General features: G+C 46.6%; 7 protein-coding genes across 8 annotated transcripts, besides 2 other annotated features; 4 read left to right on the top strand and 3 right to left on the bottom strand.

The window, feature by feature from the left end:
- Positions 1 to 264: 264 nt before the first annotated feature.
- On the top strand, positions 265 to 2,622 carry TSTA_036460 (histone deacetylase RpdA/Rpd3; the record flags this gene model as incomplete). Its single annotated transcript, XM_002480810.1, has 3 exons — positions 265 to 459; positions 525 to 825; positions 881 to 2,622. The coding sequence occupies 3 exons, from the start codon at positions 265 to 267 to the stop codon at positions 2,401 to 2,403; spliced, it is 2,019 nt and encodes a 672-aa protein (XP_002480855.1). The 3' UTR covers positions 2,404 to 2,622.
- Positions 2,623 to 2,850: 228 nt separating this feature from the next.
- On the top strand, positions 2,851 to 4,301 carry TSTA_036450 (60S ribosomal protein L23). The gene is made up of 5 exons (XM_002480809.1): positions 2,851 to 2,967; positions 3,215 to 3,265; positions 3,367 to 3,613; positions 3,764 to 3,841; positions 3,899 to 4,301. Exons 1-5 carry the CDS (start codon positions 2,954 to 2,956, stop codon positions 3,929 to 3,931), a joined length of 423 nt encoding a protein of 140 aa, XP_002480854.1. The 5' UTR covers positions 2,851 to 2,953; the 3' UTR covers positions 3,932 to 4,301.
- Positions 4,302 to 4,491: 190 nt separating this feature from the next.
- On the top strand, positions 4,492 to 5,649 carry TSTA_036440 (nuclear movement protein NudC). Of its 2 annotated transcripts, XM_002480807.1 has the most exons (4): positions 4,492 to 4,563; positions 4,674 to 4,971; positions 5,041 to 5,356; positions 5,420 to 5,649. In XM_002480807.1, exons 2-4 carry the CDS (start codon positions 4,723 to 4,725, stop codon positions 5,449 to 5,451), a joined length of 597 nt encoding a protein of 198 aa, XP_002480852.1. In that variant the 5' UTR covers positions 4,492 to 4,563; positions 4,674 to 4,722; the 3' UTR covers positions 5,452 to 5,649. The 2 variants fall into 2 exon arrangements, with proteins under 2 accessions (XP_002480852.1, XP_002480853.1); XM_002480808.1 differs by having other exon boundaries at positions 4,492 to 4,971.
- A 946-nt stretch (positions 5,650 to 6,595) lies between these two features.
- Positions 6,596 to 9,132, top strand: TSTA_036430 (alpha-1,3-glucanase/mutanase, putative). Its single transcript, XM_002480806.1, has 5 exons — positions 6,596 to 6,781; positions 6,849 to 7,380; positions 7,427 to 7,652; positions 7,710 to 8,170; positions 8,240 to 9,132. The coding sequence occupies exons 1-5, from the start codon at positions 6,656 to 6,658 to the stop codon at positions 8,755 to 8,757; spliced, it is 1,863 nt and encodes a 620-aa protein (XP_002480851.1). The 5' UTR covers positions 6,596 to 6,655; the 3' UTR covers positions 8,758 to 9,132.
- Positions 8,392 to 8,446: a microsatellite.
- Positions 8,452 to 8,498: a microsatellite.
- Positions 9,133 to 9,556: 424 nt separating the features above from the next.
- On the bottom strand, positions 9,557 to 10,330 carry TSTA_036420 (uncharacterized protein; the record flags this gene model as incomplete). The annotated part of the gene is made up of 2 exons (XM_002480805.1): positions 9,557 to 9,851; positions 9,913 to 10,330. 2 exons carry the CDS (start codon positions 10,328 to 10,330, stop codon positions 9,787 to 9,789), a joined length of 483 nt encoding a protein of 160 aa, XP_002480850.1. The 3' UTR covers positions 9,557 to 9,786.
- A 1,137-nt stretch (positions 10,331 to 11,467) lies between these two features.
- On the bottom strand, positions 11,468 to 12,419 carry TSTA_036410 (uncharacterized protein; the record flags this gene model as incomplete). The annotated part of the gene is made up of 4 exons (XM_002480804.1): positions 11,914 to 12,419; positions 11,780 to 11,890; positions 11,665 to 11,722; positions 11,468 to 11,601 (listed from the first exon to the last, which is right to left on the bottom strand). The coding sequence occupies exons 1-4, from the start codon at positions 12,274 to 12,276 to the stop codon at positions 11,468 to 11,470; spliced, it is 666 nt and encodes a 221-aa protein (XP_002480849.1). The 5' UTR covers positions 12,277 to 12,419.
- A 258-nt stretch (positions 12,420 to 12,677) lies between these two features.
- Positions 12,678 to 15,076, bottom strand: TSTA_036400 (aspartyl-tRNA synthetase, putative). The gene is made up of 4 exons (XM_002480803.1): positions 14,843 to 15,076; positions 14,728 to 14,782; positions 13,936 to 14,660; positions 12,678 to 13,877 (listed from the first exon to the last, which is right to left on the bottom strand). The coding sequence occupies exons 1-4, from the start codon at positions 14,945 to 14,947 to the stop codon at positions 12,765 to 12,767; spliced, it is 1,998 nt and encodes a 665-aa protein (XP_002480848.1). The 5' UTR covers positions 14,948 to 15,076; the 3' UTR covers positions 12,678 to 12,764.
- Between the last annotated feature and the right edge of the window lie 76 nt (positions 15,077 to 15,152).

Raw genomic sequence — 15,152 nt, 5'->3', positions numbered from 1 at the left:
TTACTTTCTGCTTCTCTTTCCCCTCAGAAAGTCCTTTCATCCTTCACCTGTCAGTGCTTTGGTGTTGGTGAGAGCCTTTTACACATTCTTTCCTGGTTTATTGGATTACACACAGCTCCAGCCAGTTCGAGCTACACGATCTTGGACATTTGCAGTCTTTAACTCATCCTACACATCCACTACACGACTTGTTCGAGACGTTCATCTTTCCTCCTGCTTAACCTCGACTCAGTACGACAGCACCGTCAACGAGGACGCACAGCCATGTCTGGCGCCGCACCCCTTGACCCGATCAACCTAAACGGTACCGCTGACAAGGGAAAGAAAGTGGCATACTTTTATGATTCGGATGTCGGTAACTATGCCTACGTCTCAGGGCATCCCATGAAGCCACACCGCATACGAATGGCACACAGTCTGGTAATGAACTATGGACTGTATAAGAAAATGGAAATTTATGTGAGTGGTCTACGAAGTCTTGCGAATCTCCCTTTCTTAATGTACAATAGTGCTAATTTCCACAGCGTGCCAAACCAGCTTCCAGATTCGAAATGACACAATTCCACACCGACGAATATATCGAGTTTCTATCAAAAGTGACTCCAGACAATATGGAGATCTACGCGAAGGAACAGAGCAAGTACAATGTCGGAGATGATTGTCCAGTATTCGATGGATTGTTCGAGTTCTGCGGTATCAGCGCTGGAGGCAGTATGGAAGGTGCGGCCCGCCTCAACCGCAATAAGTGCGATATCGCAGTCAACTGGGCAGGAGGACTCCATCATGCGAAGAAGAGCGAGGCCAGTGGTTTCTGCTATGTGAATGGTAAGCTCCTGCGAGAGACAATCGCAACGGGTCAGCATTCTAACTCAGTCTTTAGATATCGTCCTGGGCATCCTTGAGCTTCTACGATTTAAGCAGCGTGTTTTATACGTCGATATCGATGTCCATCACGGTGACGGTGTCGAGGAAGCCTTCTATACTACAGATCGCGTTATGACCGTCTCCTTTCACAAGTATGGCGAGTACTTCCCCGGTACTGGTGAGCTTCGCGATGTCGGCGTCGGATCAGGTAAATATTATGCGGTCAACTTTCCTCTCCGTGATGGAATCGATGATATTTCCTACAAGAGCATATTTGAGCCGGTCATCAGCAACGTCATGGAATGGTATCGGCCCGAGGCTGTTGTTCTTCAGTGCGGCGGAGATAGTTTGTCTGGCGATCGTCTTGGTTGCTTCAATCTCAGTATGAGAGGTCATGCAAACTGTGTCAACTTTGTGAAGAGCTTCAATTTGCCAACTTTGGTGGTGGGTGGTGGTGGTTACACTATGCGCAACGTAGCCCGTACCTGGGCCTTCGAGACGGGTATACTCTTGAACGAACAACTCGATCCGCAATTGCCCTACAATGACTACTACGAGTACTTCTCGCCTGATTACGAACTGGATGTGCGCCCATCGAATATGGATAATGCCAATACCAAAGAATACCTTGACAAAATCCGGAGTCAGGTTATCGAGAACCTTAAACGCACTGCCTTTGCGCCTTCCGTGCAGATGACCGACGTTCCTCGCGATCCGCTTGTGGACGGCTTAGACGACGAGGCGGACGCGATTATGGATGATCTCGATGAAGACGAAAACAAGGACAAACGATACACCAAACGTCGCTTTGACCAGTATATTGAAAAGACCGGCGAGCTTAGTGACAGTGAGGACGAAGAAGAACTTGCTGCCAACGGTGTTCGTCGGCAGCCCGGAGCAGTGCGACGGAGAAATCATGTCAGCCACCGTAACCTTGATGTTGCGGACTCCGGTTTGGAGAGCGGCATTGCGACACCCAGGGAACCGTCCGCAGTGCCTGACCAAGATGAAGAGATGGATGTAGCAGCTGATAGCGTGGCCGAGAAGCCTCGGACGTTGACGGTTCCAGAACCAGCAGAATCAACACGCCAAACTTCGCCCGAAGCAGACGCAGGCTCAAAGATCGAGGAGAAGCTAGCCGCAGAAGCCCAAGAGGCAGCTCGAGGACCTTCTACACATGCCGAATCACCGGTCTCCGCTCTAATCGACGCACATTCAGATGTTGATATGGAAGATACCACTACGGCAGCAGCTGAAACAGAAGCTGTTCCCTCAGGTGAGACCGGTGAACAACAGAAAACTCCTCCAGCTTCGCCTCCGGCTGCTGTTGCACCGGAACCCGAACCGGCGGCGCCTACCCCTGCTGCTGATAATACAGCCAAACCTGAGAAACCAGAAGCGACCCACGAACAAGATAAAGCTATCGATGAGCCTAAACCCGAAGAAAAGGTTACGACGGAGGCGCCTACGAAGACCCAGGAAGAACCAGAAAAGCGAGCCAAATCTGAAGTTAAAGAGCCGGAGAAGACTGAAGCATAATCGGGACTCTAAACAGGCGAAGGTCACCTCTTGAATTTACTGGAGTCAGGGACGAATATAGGAATGGTGTTCTTGGTTTTGATGGTGTTTTGTTTTGGTCATTGGATGTCACCTTTTCATCTGACAATTGTCTCTCTGGGAATCTGTTGTCATCTTCCATTTATGTCTGTATGTATCATTAAGCATTGAAATAATAGCGCTAGAACAATTTGTGCGCACAATATCCATATCCCATTCCTAATAGATTATAGCTGTGAGTATCTTGCTCGAGATTGTCGACTCATGAGTCGTTAGGGCTAGGAAACGGAATGATTGAAGAGGCATTCCCAATAAGGACTAGTCTTAGGGTACAACCGCATTCCAGCTCCTCCACCAATCAGCACGTCCATGCCAAGATTTCGTCTTTCCAAGCCGGGGCTCACACACTAAGCGAGAGGATCGAATTCTGACCCGCTTGTGAATACCCTCGACTCGCACCTATTTTCCTTTCCCCGACCTGGTGTTCTTCCCGTCCAGTCAATTTAAACAGTTAACTTGACATACCGCCAAAATGTCGAAAAGAGGGTGAGTTTCTCGATTTTCTTCATTCTGGATTGTTGTGAGGATGTTGTTTTAGGGTGGGATGTGGTGAAATTTCGTCAAAACGGGTTTGGAGATGGACGGCCGACGACAATGATCGATTTTTGTCTCTACTCGACTGGCGATGATATATTAGTGTTTTTTCGTCGAGACTTTGGAGTGCATGCAAGGATGAAATGGCTGTGGATTTGCAATTTTTTGGACAGTGAAACTAATGAAGTTTTGTGTACAGTCGTGGTGCCGCCGCTGGCAACAAGCTTAAGATGACTCTCGGTCTGCCTGTGTACGTGGACCCTCGAAATCCCGCTCAACTCGATCCCTACATTGAAATACAAATCGAAAAATAACGAAATGAAACAATCAGTGAACTAACATAATCTATAGCGGCGCCGTGATGAACTGCTGCGACAACTCCGGAGCCCGCAACTTGTACATCATCTCCGTCACCGGTGCCGGTGCCCGTCTCAACCGTCTCCCCGCTGCTGGTGTTGGCGACATGGTCATGGCCACTGTTAAGAAGGGAAAGCCCGAATTGAGAAAGAAGGTTATGCCTGCTGTTGTTGTCCGTCAGAGCAAGCCTTGGCGACGACCCGATGGTATCTTCCTCTACTTTGAGGATAACGCTGGTGTGGTGAGTGGATATTCATCTTGCTAGGACAAGGATGGTTCACATGGTGCGAGGCGTTTGAGATGTTGGTAGAAACACGTTGAGCTTCGATGTGGATCGTTCTTTTCCAGTGTTACTTTCAAACTCGGAAGTGCAGTAACTAACAAGTTGCAGATTGTCAACGCCAAGGGTGAAATGAAGGGTTCCGCCATCACTGGTCCCGTTGGAAAGGAAGCTGCTGAGCTCTGGCCTGTAAGTTCATGTCGCAACTATCCAGCACGACTGTCATCACTAAACATACTTCTCCAGCGTATCGCCTCCAACTCCGGTGTTGTCATGTAATTAAAGAAGATACACACAATTTTTAAAACCAAAAATTTCACAATGCGATACCAGTCGGGATTTACGGGACTCCAAAAATCTTCTTTACCCTTCTCATTTTCCTTATAATGCAACCCGAAAGTCCATCCCAACGAGTTACGTGGAATCGTGGGGGACGAGAGCTCGCGGAGACAACATGGGACCGGATTTTGTTTCCATTCTTTCCATGAAACAAGGCGTTTTTGTTAGATTGCGTACGCCCTGAAAACTTTGATGCATCACCATGGACGTTTTATCGAATTGTTGTACGAGAAAAAAGAGACGATAAAATGAATACTCTTAAAGATTTATCTTGTATCCGCCCAAGGAGCATGTCGATTTACCGACCCGATCTGATCCGGAATTGCTTGTCAATACTTGACGTCTACTACTCTCGTCTATCGTAAAAGTCACAGAACTTAGAAGACAGTAATGTAGGATTGTTATACATCTCGAAGATGTTCTAGGGTTAATGTGGGGAATGAGCTAAAGTCTCACTGAGATTGCGGGGCCAGTTCTTCCATCTTCCGCCAGAAGCTCTTAGAATCAATCATTTCTTTTCCAATAATCACAACTTCTGAAAAGAATATACATCTTGGAACACCTGATAACTTGTCAGTCAGTTGTTTTACACTTCTCCGGTGCTTCCAGCTCGACGTCTAAGACGAACTGGCGAAACTATAGCTCCGTACCCCGCTTACGATAGCTGATAATCACTAACTAGAGCTCCTACCGCGAAAGTCACCTCACATATTTGAGACTGATAAATCAAAATGGACGACATCGACGAACCCACTGGCCCTAGCCGCGAAGAGACTGCCAAGCGAGAACAAGAAGAAAAAGAGCGCAAGGCAAAGGAAGAAGCTGAACAGGCACAGTTACCCTACAAATGGACACAGACTATCGTGGAAGCAGAAGTCTCAATCCCCGTGCCTGCTACGATCAAGGGGAGAGATCTGGATGTCGTTCTCACAAAGACGAAGATTAAGGTTGGATTGAAGGGGCAGGCGCCGATAATCGAGGTAGGGGAGTCTATAGAGCTGTCTCATTGACCTGCCTAGGTGCCGTACTAACGCTTATGATGTAAATAGGGCGACTTCCCACACCCAATTCACGCGGATGATTCTACATGGACCCTCGAAACCATCCCCACAGGCAAACAAGTCACCGTCCACCTCGATAAAGTGAACAAGATGGAATGGTGGCCGCACATCGTGACCAGCGCACCCAAAATCGACGTCACAAAGATCACACCCGAGAACTCGTCATTGAGTGATTTGGATGGCGAAACGAGGGCGATGGTGGAGAAGATGATGTTTGATCAGAGGCAAAAGGAAATGGGGAAGCCGACGAGTGATGAGCAGAGAAAGATGGATTTGTTCAAGAAGTTTCAGGAGGAGCATCCTGGTTAGTATCATGAATCATGGGGGGTAGATCTGAAAAACTATCTGCTGACATGTTTGCATCTAGAAATGGACTTTTCGAATGCAAAGATTGGTTGATTGAGTGCATGGTCATGGTTTATGAGTATTTACGAGGAGTGTCACGGTTCGTTGCTTTGTATGGATAGTGTTTTATATTTCTAGTTATGGAGGGAGTGTGAATACTACCATTATCTTGACACAAACAAGATATATATCCAAGCGCAGCTCAAAAAACTGGAAACTTATATCAAGTGATATTATAGAACGCCCAAGGGTTGCTGTTAGAACTCTACATTTGACCTGCTCCAATAATAGGTTGCTGACAACTAAATATGCATCCACCATATGATTCGTCATCTGATATCTAAATTCCAGAAGATTTACTATTTTCACGATGGCTCCAATATTTAATAAAATACGCACCTTACTCTGTCACCACTTTCTACTTTCAGTTATCGCACAAGGGTTCACGTGGTTGACAGGATGTAACCATGACTTGCCCTAACTTCATCCATCTCTCCAGCCCGCGACACCTCTTCCTCTTTTCGATTTGTGTTTACTAAACATTTCCAAACATTTCTATGAAAGGTTGAGGATGGAAATAATGAAACAATTCGAGATGAAGAATTTCAGTACTAATTACTTCAGCAAAGGTGGTGATTTCACAATGCGACAAAAAAAAAAGCAATCTCGACGAGGAAGTTGCGGGACCTAGATAGGGTTAAGTTATGATCAGGTAGGGTTACCCTGCCTATGAACCCGCTCTGTTTTACCTCGAGGCTTGTTGAAAGTATTCTTAGCCCTAATTTGAGGTTTTAGTCGCGCGAGACCTGGAACTGCATAACGGGAGGACCAATGTTACATCTCCCTCTGCATTGCCAAGCATCATCATCAGACAGTTGGTTCCTAAACAGCCACTTCATTGTTTCCTCGAGTCCGCGACCCCCCTTGGTTTGATGTTTAAGCGCCTGATGATGATTTCTCGTCTGTACTCGAAAATGGTTCGGCCTCAGGTACCAATCGAGTCCATGTGCTTCCCCGGTTGATGATCATCTGTTAGCGGGGATGTTGGTTCTTGAGTCAGCGTGAGCATATTACAGTTACATTGGCAGCAAGCCATATGTTGGTTTTACGAAAATGGACGGTTCTATTGAGATGGATAGGGGATAGAATTATTTCCTATATCTATGGCCGAGTCGGCCACCGGGTCTCGACATCTTGTGCCACAGCAGCATCAGGGATCAATTTAGTTCGATAGGAGAGGCTCTTGACTACGAAGATAATGGTAAAGACATTTTTCCTCGCGGCATTGTCTGCGATGAGTACCCTGGTCCAGGGTCGTCCTGGCCAGGAACGCTTTCTGAGCGAAAGGCAGTCGACCGATAAACTTGTCTTTGCTCATTTCATGGTATGCCACGGCAACCTTCCCCTGACTCTCTTTGAAGCGTTCAAACTGGCTGACTGCAGCTTGATAGATTGGTATTGTCAGTGACCGCCACAGCGCAGCCGACTATGACGCCGACATGCAACGAGCCAAGTCATACGGCATCGATGCATTCGCCCTCAATATCGGCGTTGACCCCTATACCGACGAGCAACTAGGCTATGCATTCGATTCCGCAGCAAACAACGGCATGAAAGTCTTCATATCATTCGACTTCAACTGGTGGAGCACCAGCCAAGCCACTGCCATCGGTCAAAAGATTGCACAGTATGCCAGTAAACCTGCTCAACTCAAAGTTGATAACAAAGTCTTTGTCTCCTCCTTTGCTGGGGATGGTGTTGATATTGCAACTATGCGTTCAGCTGCCGGTATTGACCTGTTTTTTGCTCCTAATTTCCATCCTTCGTACGGCACGGATTTGTCTAATGTTGATGGATTGTTAAATTGGATGGCTTGGCCGAATAATGGGAACAATAAGGCGCCAACTTCGGGTTCAAATGTTACGGTGGAACAAGGTGATCAAGAATATGTCTCGGCTCTTGCTGGGAAGGCTTATATTGCTCGTAAGTTAGCTTCATACTAAAACCGAAACTAGGCTGACATGAATAGCTGCCTCGCCTTGGTTCTCGACTCACTTTGGCCCTGAAGTCTCATACAGCAAAAATTGGGTTTTCCCTTCTGATCTTCTTTGGTATAACCGCTGGAAAGATCTGTTGACACTAGGGCCCCGGTTCATTGAAATTGTTACCTGGAATGACTACGGTGAATCTCATTATATCGGACCTCTTGACTCTCCTCACACTGATGACGGAGCTTCTAAATGGGTTAATGATATGTAGGTCCCTTTTTGGCCTTTGGTCGGTACCAGATATACTAATAATTCATCAACTAGGCCTCATGATGGCTGGCTAGATCTTGCAAAACCATTCATTGCAGCTTTCAAAGCCGGCGCCACAGCCGTCGATAACTACATCACCAGCGACGAACTCATTTACTGGTACAGACCGACCCCTAAGGACGTTAACTGTGATGCTACGGATACTTGCATGGATACTTCAGCCAGCAACTCCAGCGGAAACTACTTCATTGGCCGCCCTAATGGATACGAGACTATGCAAGATTCGGTCTTTGTGGTTTCGTTGTTCACGGCTGCTGCTGAGATTACTGTGTCCTCTGGAGGCAATACGCAGACTTTCCAGGCTTCGGCTGGTGCGAATGCGTTCCAGGTTCCTATGGGTGTGGGCCAACAGACCTTTTCTGTGACAAGAAATGGTCAGACTGTCTTCCAGGGCACGAGCTTGAAGCAGATTATTAATGGGTGTGTTTGTGGGTTGTATAACTTTAATGCCTACGGTTTGTCTTCCGCCCTCTTTCTTCTGTTATGAAAGTTTAAGCTGACTTGTTTTCTTTTGGGCGATATAGTCGGCACTCTGCCAGCTGGATTCAATGACCCTCTACAACCAGATGGTCTTGCGTCGCTCGTTCAAGGTCTACATGTTTCAACTTGCGCTGCTACTCCTAGTCTTGGGACTGCACCACCAGTAATAACGACAACTTCCACCTCAGCTCCTGTAATCACTACTAGCACTACAACCACAAGTAGCACCAAGACCACCAGCACAACCACCAAGCCTACAACTACAACTACAACCACAACCACATCAAAAACATCAACAACAACCCAACCCTCAACAACGGAAGTCTGCATCGCCGGCACCGGACCAGGAAACTACGTCGGCCTTTGCAGCTTCTGCTGCAACTACGGCTACTGTCCACCGGGACCATGTACATGCACTCAATCCGGTGCTCCTGTACCAACACCACCGGTTACGGGCACCGTGGGTGTGCCGTTAGCGAATGAAGATGATTCGTATTTGGGGTTGTGCAGTTTTGCTTGTAATCATGGGTATTGTCCGGATACGGCTTGTAGGGTTGTTTAGTTTTGTAAATAGGTGTCTTTGAGGGGGTATCTGCAAGATATGACTGAATGGGTACTACTCGAGATGAAGCCAGACAGAGTTAAAGTCGTAATTAAATTCAAAAGCTGAAAACATCTGTACAAAGATAGAGTCTTTTTGAGGCCACCTGATAGAAGTTTTTAGTTATCAGGAACGATCTGTGATTAACTCAAACGGTCCCTATGATCCTTTTCTTTCTTCAAGCTCTTGCAGTAGCACCGCAAAACCGTCTAAGAGAGTTTCTAGCGCCATTAAAGACTTCACAGGTTTCAACACTTCACAGGTTTCAACACGCTACAGTGAGAAGCGTCGGCGCCGAATTCCAGTAGTCCTAAGCAACCTCGTAATTGACATACATCATATGTCGTAGAACTCTGGGATTCTCTATCAATTATGTCTAAGACAAGACCGAAGGCCGTTGATCCAGACGAATTCTCGCTGCTTACTCTAGCTCCCAGTTGACAAAGAGTAAGAGTAGCAGCAGTCGTACTTGACCAATTCCGGCCATTTGTCGCTACACATGTAATGGCGTGTAGCCTTCATTATTCAAAGCTTCAATATTTGAACAACAAAGAACCAGATTTTTGGTCATTATCAAATAACCAGCACGTGTGGCCATATGCAAATGTGTTTCACCCTCTGAAATCTGCCAGTCGAGGCCAGCCAACAGAGTATCGACAATTTCCTGCAACTCTTTGATATCGCAGGTCAGGCTCCCTTGACAGCACAGTGCAACTGGGCTGTAGAGTCTGTTGTATGATTCGCTGTCGGTGGAAGCGCCGTTCAATGAGTGTCTGAACCAATTGTGGTCATACACGATAACAGGCTAATTGTAAACCATAAATCAATTCATCATAAGTGAGCTTTTCATGTCGAAGTATGTGAGAGAACACTGAATCAAGGCCATAGGCAATCACTGCACAGAGTTCTTGACGCCTTCTGTCTGAGGGCAAATTGGTGTCAGGAGGTATCAAGTCCTCGGGGATGTACTGACACACTGACTCCAAGTTCTCACGCAATACGTTCTTGCATGCACAATGGATAATTCAGCCGCTTGAGCACTTTCGTTTCCTTCTCTATAACATTTATACCAATTTTGAATTGCATTCCAGGCAAAGGATACTCTCAATGTCTCACCTGGCTGTTTCGCAGTCCATGGTTCGACTGCCTTGGTCACTGTCTCTACCAAATGATCGGGACAAAGCGGTAAAAATGAAAGACAAATGCTCCACATCAAGCCATGAGCATATTCCATGTTCACCCTACCTTTCCATTGGTGGTTAGCTCGACGGTCAGAACTGCCATTATTGATCAATAGAAACTCTCGGGCGGTTGGGTGGATGAAATAAACGTAATCCTCTCTGATGACAAAGAAGAGGCCGGACAAATTTCGCACGACATTGGTATAAGAATCAGGTTTGTACAAGTGCTTATCTATATCCTTATACTTGATTCTCTGGCTTGCTTCTGCAAGAGTATGGGCAGTATTGAGTGCCGTGATGTGCAAAGTTGAAAACCACGCATCTTGGTCCGCAAGAACGATATGAAACAACATCGTAGCCCGCCTTCAATTCTGAGTCTTTTCCAACATATGTTCATAAATATCATCTACCTCAGGGGGCAACCGCGCCAAAATCTCCTTGATATCAGACACCTTTGCATATGTAGAAGGTGCCGCTTCGATGATTTCAAATATGAGCGTGAACCATAGGTAGGTACAATTGTCCTTTTCCATAAAAAGACGCACTATTTCCTGTTTCTTCTCGTCTTTGAAACTGGAAAGTTTCTTAGCTCATTCCTGGATGACTAGACTGATGTCTTCTCTTGTCTGGTTTGAGGGATCGTTAGGGTTGACGTGAAAATAGCGATTTGTATCTTGAAGCGACCGGAGCTTCACGTCAGTCCGATCGTAAGGGCGCCCTGTTACCAGAAGCTTCAGGCATGGTAGAGGTCTGTCTTGACTTTCATTAGCATAGTATCGAACAATGTAATCTAGCAACTCGGTGCAGTCCTTTACTTGGCATTCATCAAGATCATCGATGAGACAAATGATTTCTCCGGCGTAGTCTTGTTTGGCACATTGCATCAATGCATTCCAAAGCCTGTGGAAGATGTTACGCAGATTCTTTCCAAAATCCTTGTGACTCCCTAGCACACAGTTGATGAGACACTTATCAGGATGTAATGTGAACAGTTGATGAAGTATTGCGCTCAAAGCACCGGTACTTTTGATTCGATGGGGTTCTTCCTCCTTGAAGAAAAAGTAGCAGACTGTCGAAGTGGCTTTCTTTGTAGCCAGTCTTCATCGATGAGAGCCCGCGAAAGGATCGACTTCCCACAGCCCGGACTGGCAGACAGTCACAGAGTGCAGATTTCATCCACATCTCGCCATTTCCTAAACATCTCGTCGCAGAAGCACCACTCACACGTTCCCCTGGTAGGACGTGGATTTAGATTTCTGCCACGTTCATATTCGCAATTGCTAGATAGATTTTCCAGAAGTTGTCTCTTGTCCGTTTCGTCCCGCTAGGTTTAGTGCTCCGCTCTGATGAGGTCTAGCATTTCCCTAATCTTCCTCTGCACAATGGGTGATTCCTCGATAACATGCCATTCCGCATCGGCCCTATTCTGCATCTCATTTTTCTCGGAAAGGTCAAGTAGTCCCCGACAGATCTTGTCTTGGTCCTCGATATCATCTTTCATCCTTCCAACGCGCATCTGTGGCATCCCATGCACGTTTCATTTGTCCTTCCGGGAGACGGCAAATGACGATAGCCTGGTACTTTAATATGAGCTCATAGAGCTTGATTATGGAGACCTTTAAGTCTGGAAAAATTTGGTAATTCAAAAGATCTTTTTCGCAGAGGCGTCAAAATCGCTGCTTCTCACACGTGCAGTTGAACCCGTCAAGCATGACTTCTGCTTGCTCCAGGCCATCTGAAAGCAGCTAGGGACCGGTAAGTATAGAATAATCATAGTGTTAATTGAGTAAGTGTCCACTCACCGAGAGGAAAACAGACACTCCCGACCAAGCCAGGGTCGTATACGGCTGAGATTTGGCGGCTAGCCTAATGATCGAGTTGCATCCTAGTGCGAACTTGACCAGCTTTTCTACCTGTGGGCGGGCTTTGATCTCACTTGCTCCCTTGGCACATTCCACTGCTTGTCTTCGTGGGCTTTGGCAAGAGCGGAAACAATTTCTCGGGTTGTCTCTATATCTGACAGCGGATCAGAGCTGTTTTTATTTATACACTTGAGTGAAAGGACTTTCCGGTTATACTTCTCAACCAGAGTCGGAGTTCCCTTTTTGAGCAGATTATAGGCAAGCGTCCAAAGGTCCTCATCATCCTCGTCGTCTGTGTTGTGTGTCGGCTGAGAGTCCGTCTTTGATTTTGATTCAAGCTGGAGGCTTTCCCGGGCTTTGATGGATAGTTGTCTTTTGCCCAATGGGAATCTCTCCCGGAACTTCTCCAGCATGCTATGCTTCACTGATTTGGACATGACGATAGATTTCTTCTAGCAATCAAAATGAATCTTTCTGCAGGGAGATTTCCTGGGAAGTTGGAACAACTGATAAATAGGGGCTGAATTGACCTTTGCTGTCCAAACACCACCTTTTTGTTGCACAATGTGATACGTGATATGCGCCTTGTCAACACGGCCGCCAGACTCGTATCGTTCTGGCCGATTGGGATCTGGGTGATATAGATCCTATCACTTTAGACCAATCAGTCAAAGTCCACTGACCTATTCCCGTGATACAATCATCAGTGTTATCCAACGTTAGCGAGAATGGACTCATGAAACCGAGTTCACGATTCGAACGATCACAGCCATATATCCTGAGATGTATCGACTTGTGTCAAACAAAACAAACCTAAGACCGGGATAAGATGAAGAAATGAGTATTTCGTATATTGCATATGGTACATATAATACACTGCGCTAAAAGCGACTCTTTTGCATTCAAGACCCTCAAAGAACGGCCATTACCTGAGACGGAGATGGTAGGTGTCCAAAGCCTCTTCAGACAACTCACTCGGAGAGCCCACCATAACATCCTCTCCTTTGCCCGACTTGGGGAATGCAATTACATCGCGAACAGATTCCTTGCCTAGCATGACGGCAATCAATCTGTCGAATCCAAGTGCGATACCTGCATGAGGTGGACATCCAGCTTTTAGTGCTTCGAGTAGATGCGAGAACTCAGTTAGGCGCGACTCTGGCATCTTGAGTATATCCCTAAAAACAATTTCCTGTACACGAGCATCGTGGATACGGCGACTTCCACCTCCCAATTCGACGCCGTTGACAACTAGGTCGTAATGGTCAGCTACTACTGCTGCAGGATCGGTAACCATGAGATCAACATCAGCGGCTGATTTGGGTGCTGTGAAAGGGTGATGTGTAGATGCGAGACCCGCTGTACCTCCTTGGCCCGGTTCGTTCTCGTCAATTGGCGAAAACAGTGGGAAATCCACAACCCATAAGAAACTGAATCCGGTTGGTGCCTCCTTAATCCCTGCCTTAACAGCTTCAGAATGAAGAGCCTTTCGAAGGTCTCCCAAGGGAGTTGATCCTCCGGAGAATGGAGCATTTTTGCGTGCCTGCAAAACAATAAGGTCACCGTGATCCGGTTCTAAAAGTTCTTCCACTCGCTCTGCAGCCTCAAAGCCAAATGGCATGAGACCACGTAGAGGTCTCTTGGCGTCGTACACAAATATTCCGGGACCGCCGTCTGGGTTCTTATTGAACTCTGCACCGGCGGGGGAGTCAAGGAAGCGGGTAATGAGCTCTAATGTTTTAGATGGGTCATTATCTTCACTTTCTAGCTTGAAAGCTTCCACAATGGGGTTTGTGAGAGGCGAAATCTTTTGAACAAGATCCACTGGTAGCACATAGTCAAGTCTGATGATCTCCATTCCTAGACGGGCATCAGGCTTATCAGACCCAAAGCGACTCATGGCTTCCTGGTAAGGCATCCTCGTGAATGGTTCAGTGCCAAGATCTATACCGAGAAGGCTCGACCATAGCCTCCGAATTACTTTTTCAATAGCCCCCATGACATCTTCGCCAGTAGCAAATGACATTTCTAGATCGAGCTGGTTCCTTATTGTCAGGGTTTTTCTTCGATCAGTTCATAGGAATGACATAACGTACTTGAGTGAATTCGGGCTGTCTATCAGCTCTCAAATCCTCATCTCTAAAACAGCGTGCGAATTGATAATATCGAGGTATACCGCTTGCCATGAGAATCTGTTTATACTGCTGCGGGCTTTGAGGCAGGGCATATGCCAAGCCCTTGCGACGAGTGGGAACTATGAATTCCCGTGCACCTTCAGGTGTAGATTTGAACAACAATGGCGTCTCTATCTCAATAAACGGAGCCGAATTGTTCTCGAGCTCCTCTCTGCAGACTTTGCGCGCCTCTGAGCGAAACCGAAGTGCTTCACGAAGGCTTCGGTCCGATCGCAACTGCAGGTGCCTTTGTTCTGCTGGGAACACGGTCTCAGATGTCATGATGATATCCTTGGAAAAGTCGTTGAGGAGCCAAATATCTGTTAGGTTGATCTCAAGACTATCGATCTTCTCAACCTCTTTGCTCTCGCGGTCCCCCGCACCACTTCCCTTTTTCGCTTGAAGTGTTCCTTGGATCGCAACAGGGCTATTACTGGGAATAGACTTCAATTGCTGATGGGAACCAGTTTTCGCAGAGGATATGATCTGAATATTTTGTCGCATCGTTGGATCGGTTAACCTGACAAATGATAGCTTCTTAGATATGTCTGCTCTATTTCCCAGGTAGCCGTGGAGGACAACCGTATCCCCCGGCTTTGCATCTTGCAATAAGGATGGAAAAGTATGCGTTGCATTCGGAAACTCGACTACAAAACCACTGATCGTCAGTATATTTGATTTCAGGTAGCTTCTCAACCCAATGACTCCTCTAACCTGCAGTTTTATACCGCTCAAGTTGAACTGTGATGCCTTCGATATCCTTAGTTTGCTGTAAGGGTTTCACCGATTCATGGTGATTATTTCTTCTATTCGACAGGACTATCCGTACACGGCCGAGGCCTCTGGAATGAGCAAAATTCCAAATCTCAAGATAGCTTAGTCGAGATGAGGTTCGCAGAGCATGCGAACTTCGGCGAACGGAAGCTGCGAGCATTGCCGAAACACGACAACACGATGAACAGTCGATGATAGTGGAAAGGTATTTTTACAATAGAGAGCTTAAATGAAAAATATATGTGCCGTAATGCAATATAAACACGATCAAGTGATCAATTGACTACTCAATTGTGAAGTGGGACAGGTTGAAAGTTCCCAGGGCAGCTGTATGTCATGAGAGTAAATTCTTAGCTCTCCTCCCA

Source organism: Talaromyces stipitatus, genomic scaffold (assembly GCF_000003125.1).
Source record: "Talaromyces stipitatus ATCC 10500 scf_1105507295541 genomic scaffold, whole genome shotgun sequence".
Classification (NCBI taxonomy): Eukaryota; Fungi; Ascomycota; class Eurotiomycetes; order Eurotiales; family Trichocomaceae; genus Talaromyces; species Talaromyces stipitatus.
This window is presented reverse-complemented; position numbering and strand designations above follow the sequence as displayed.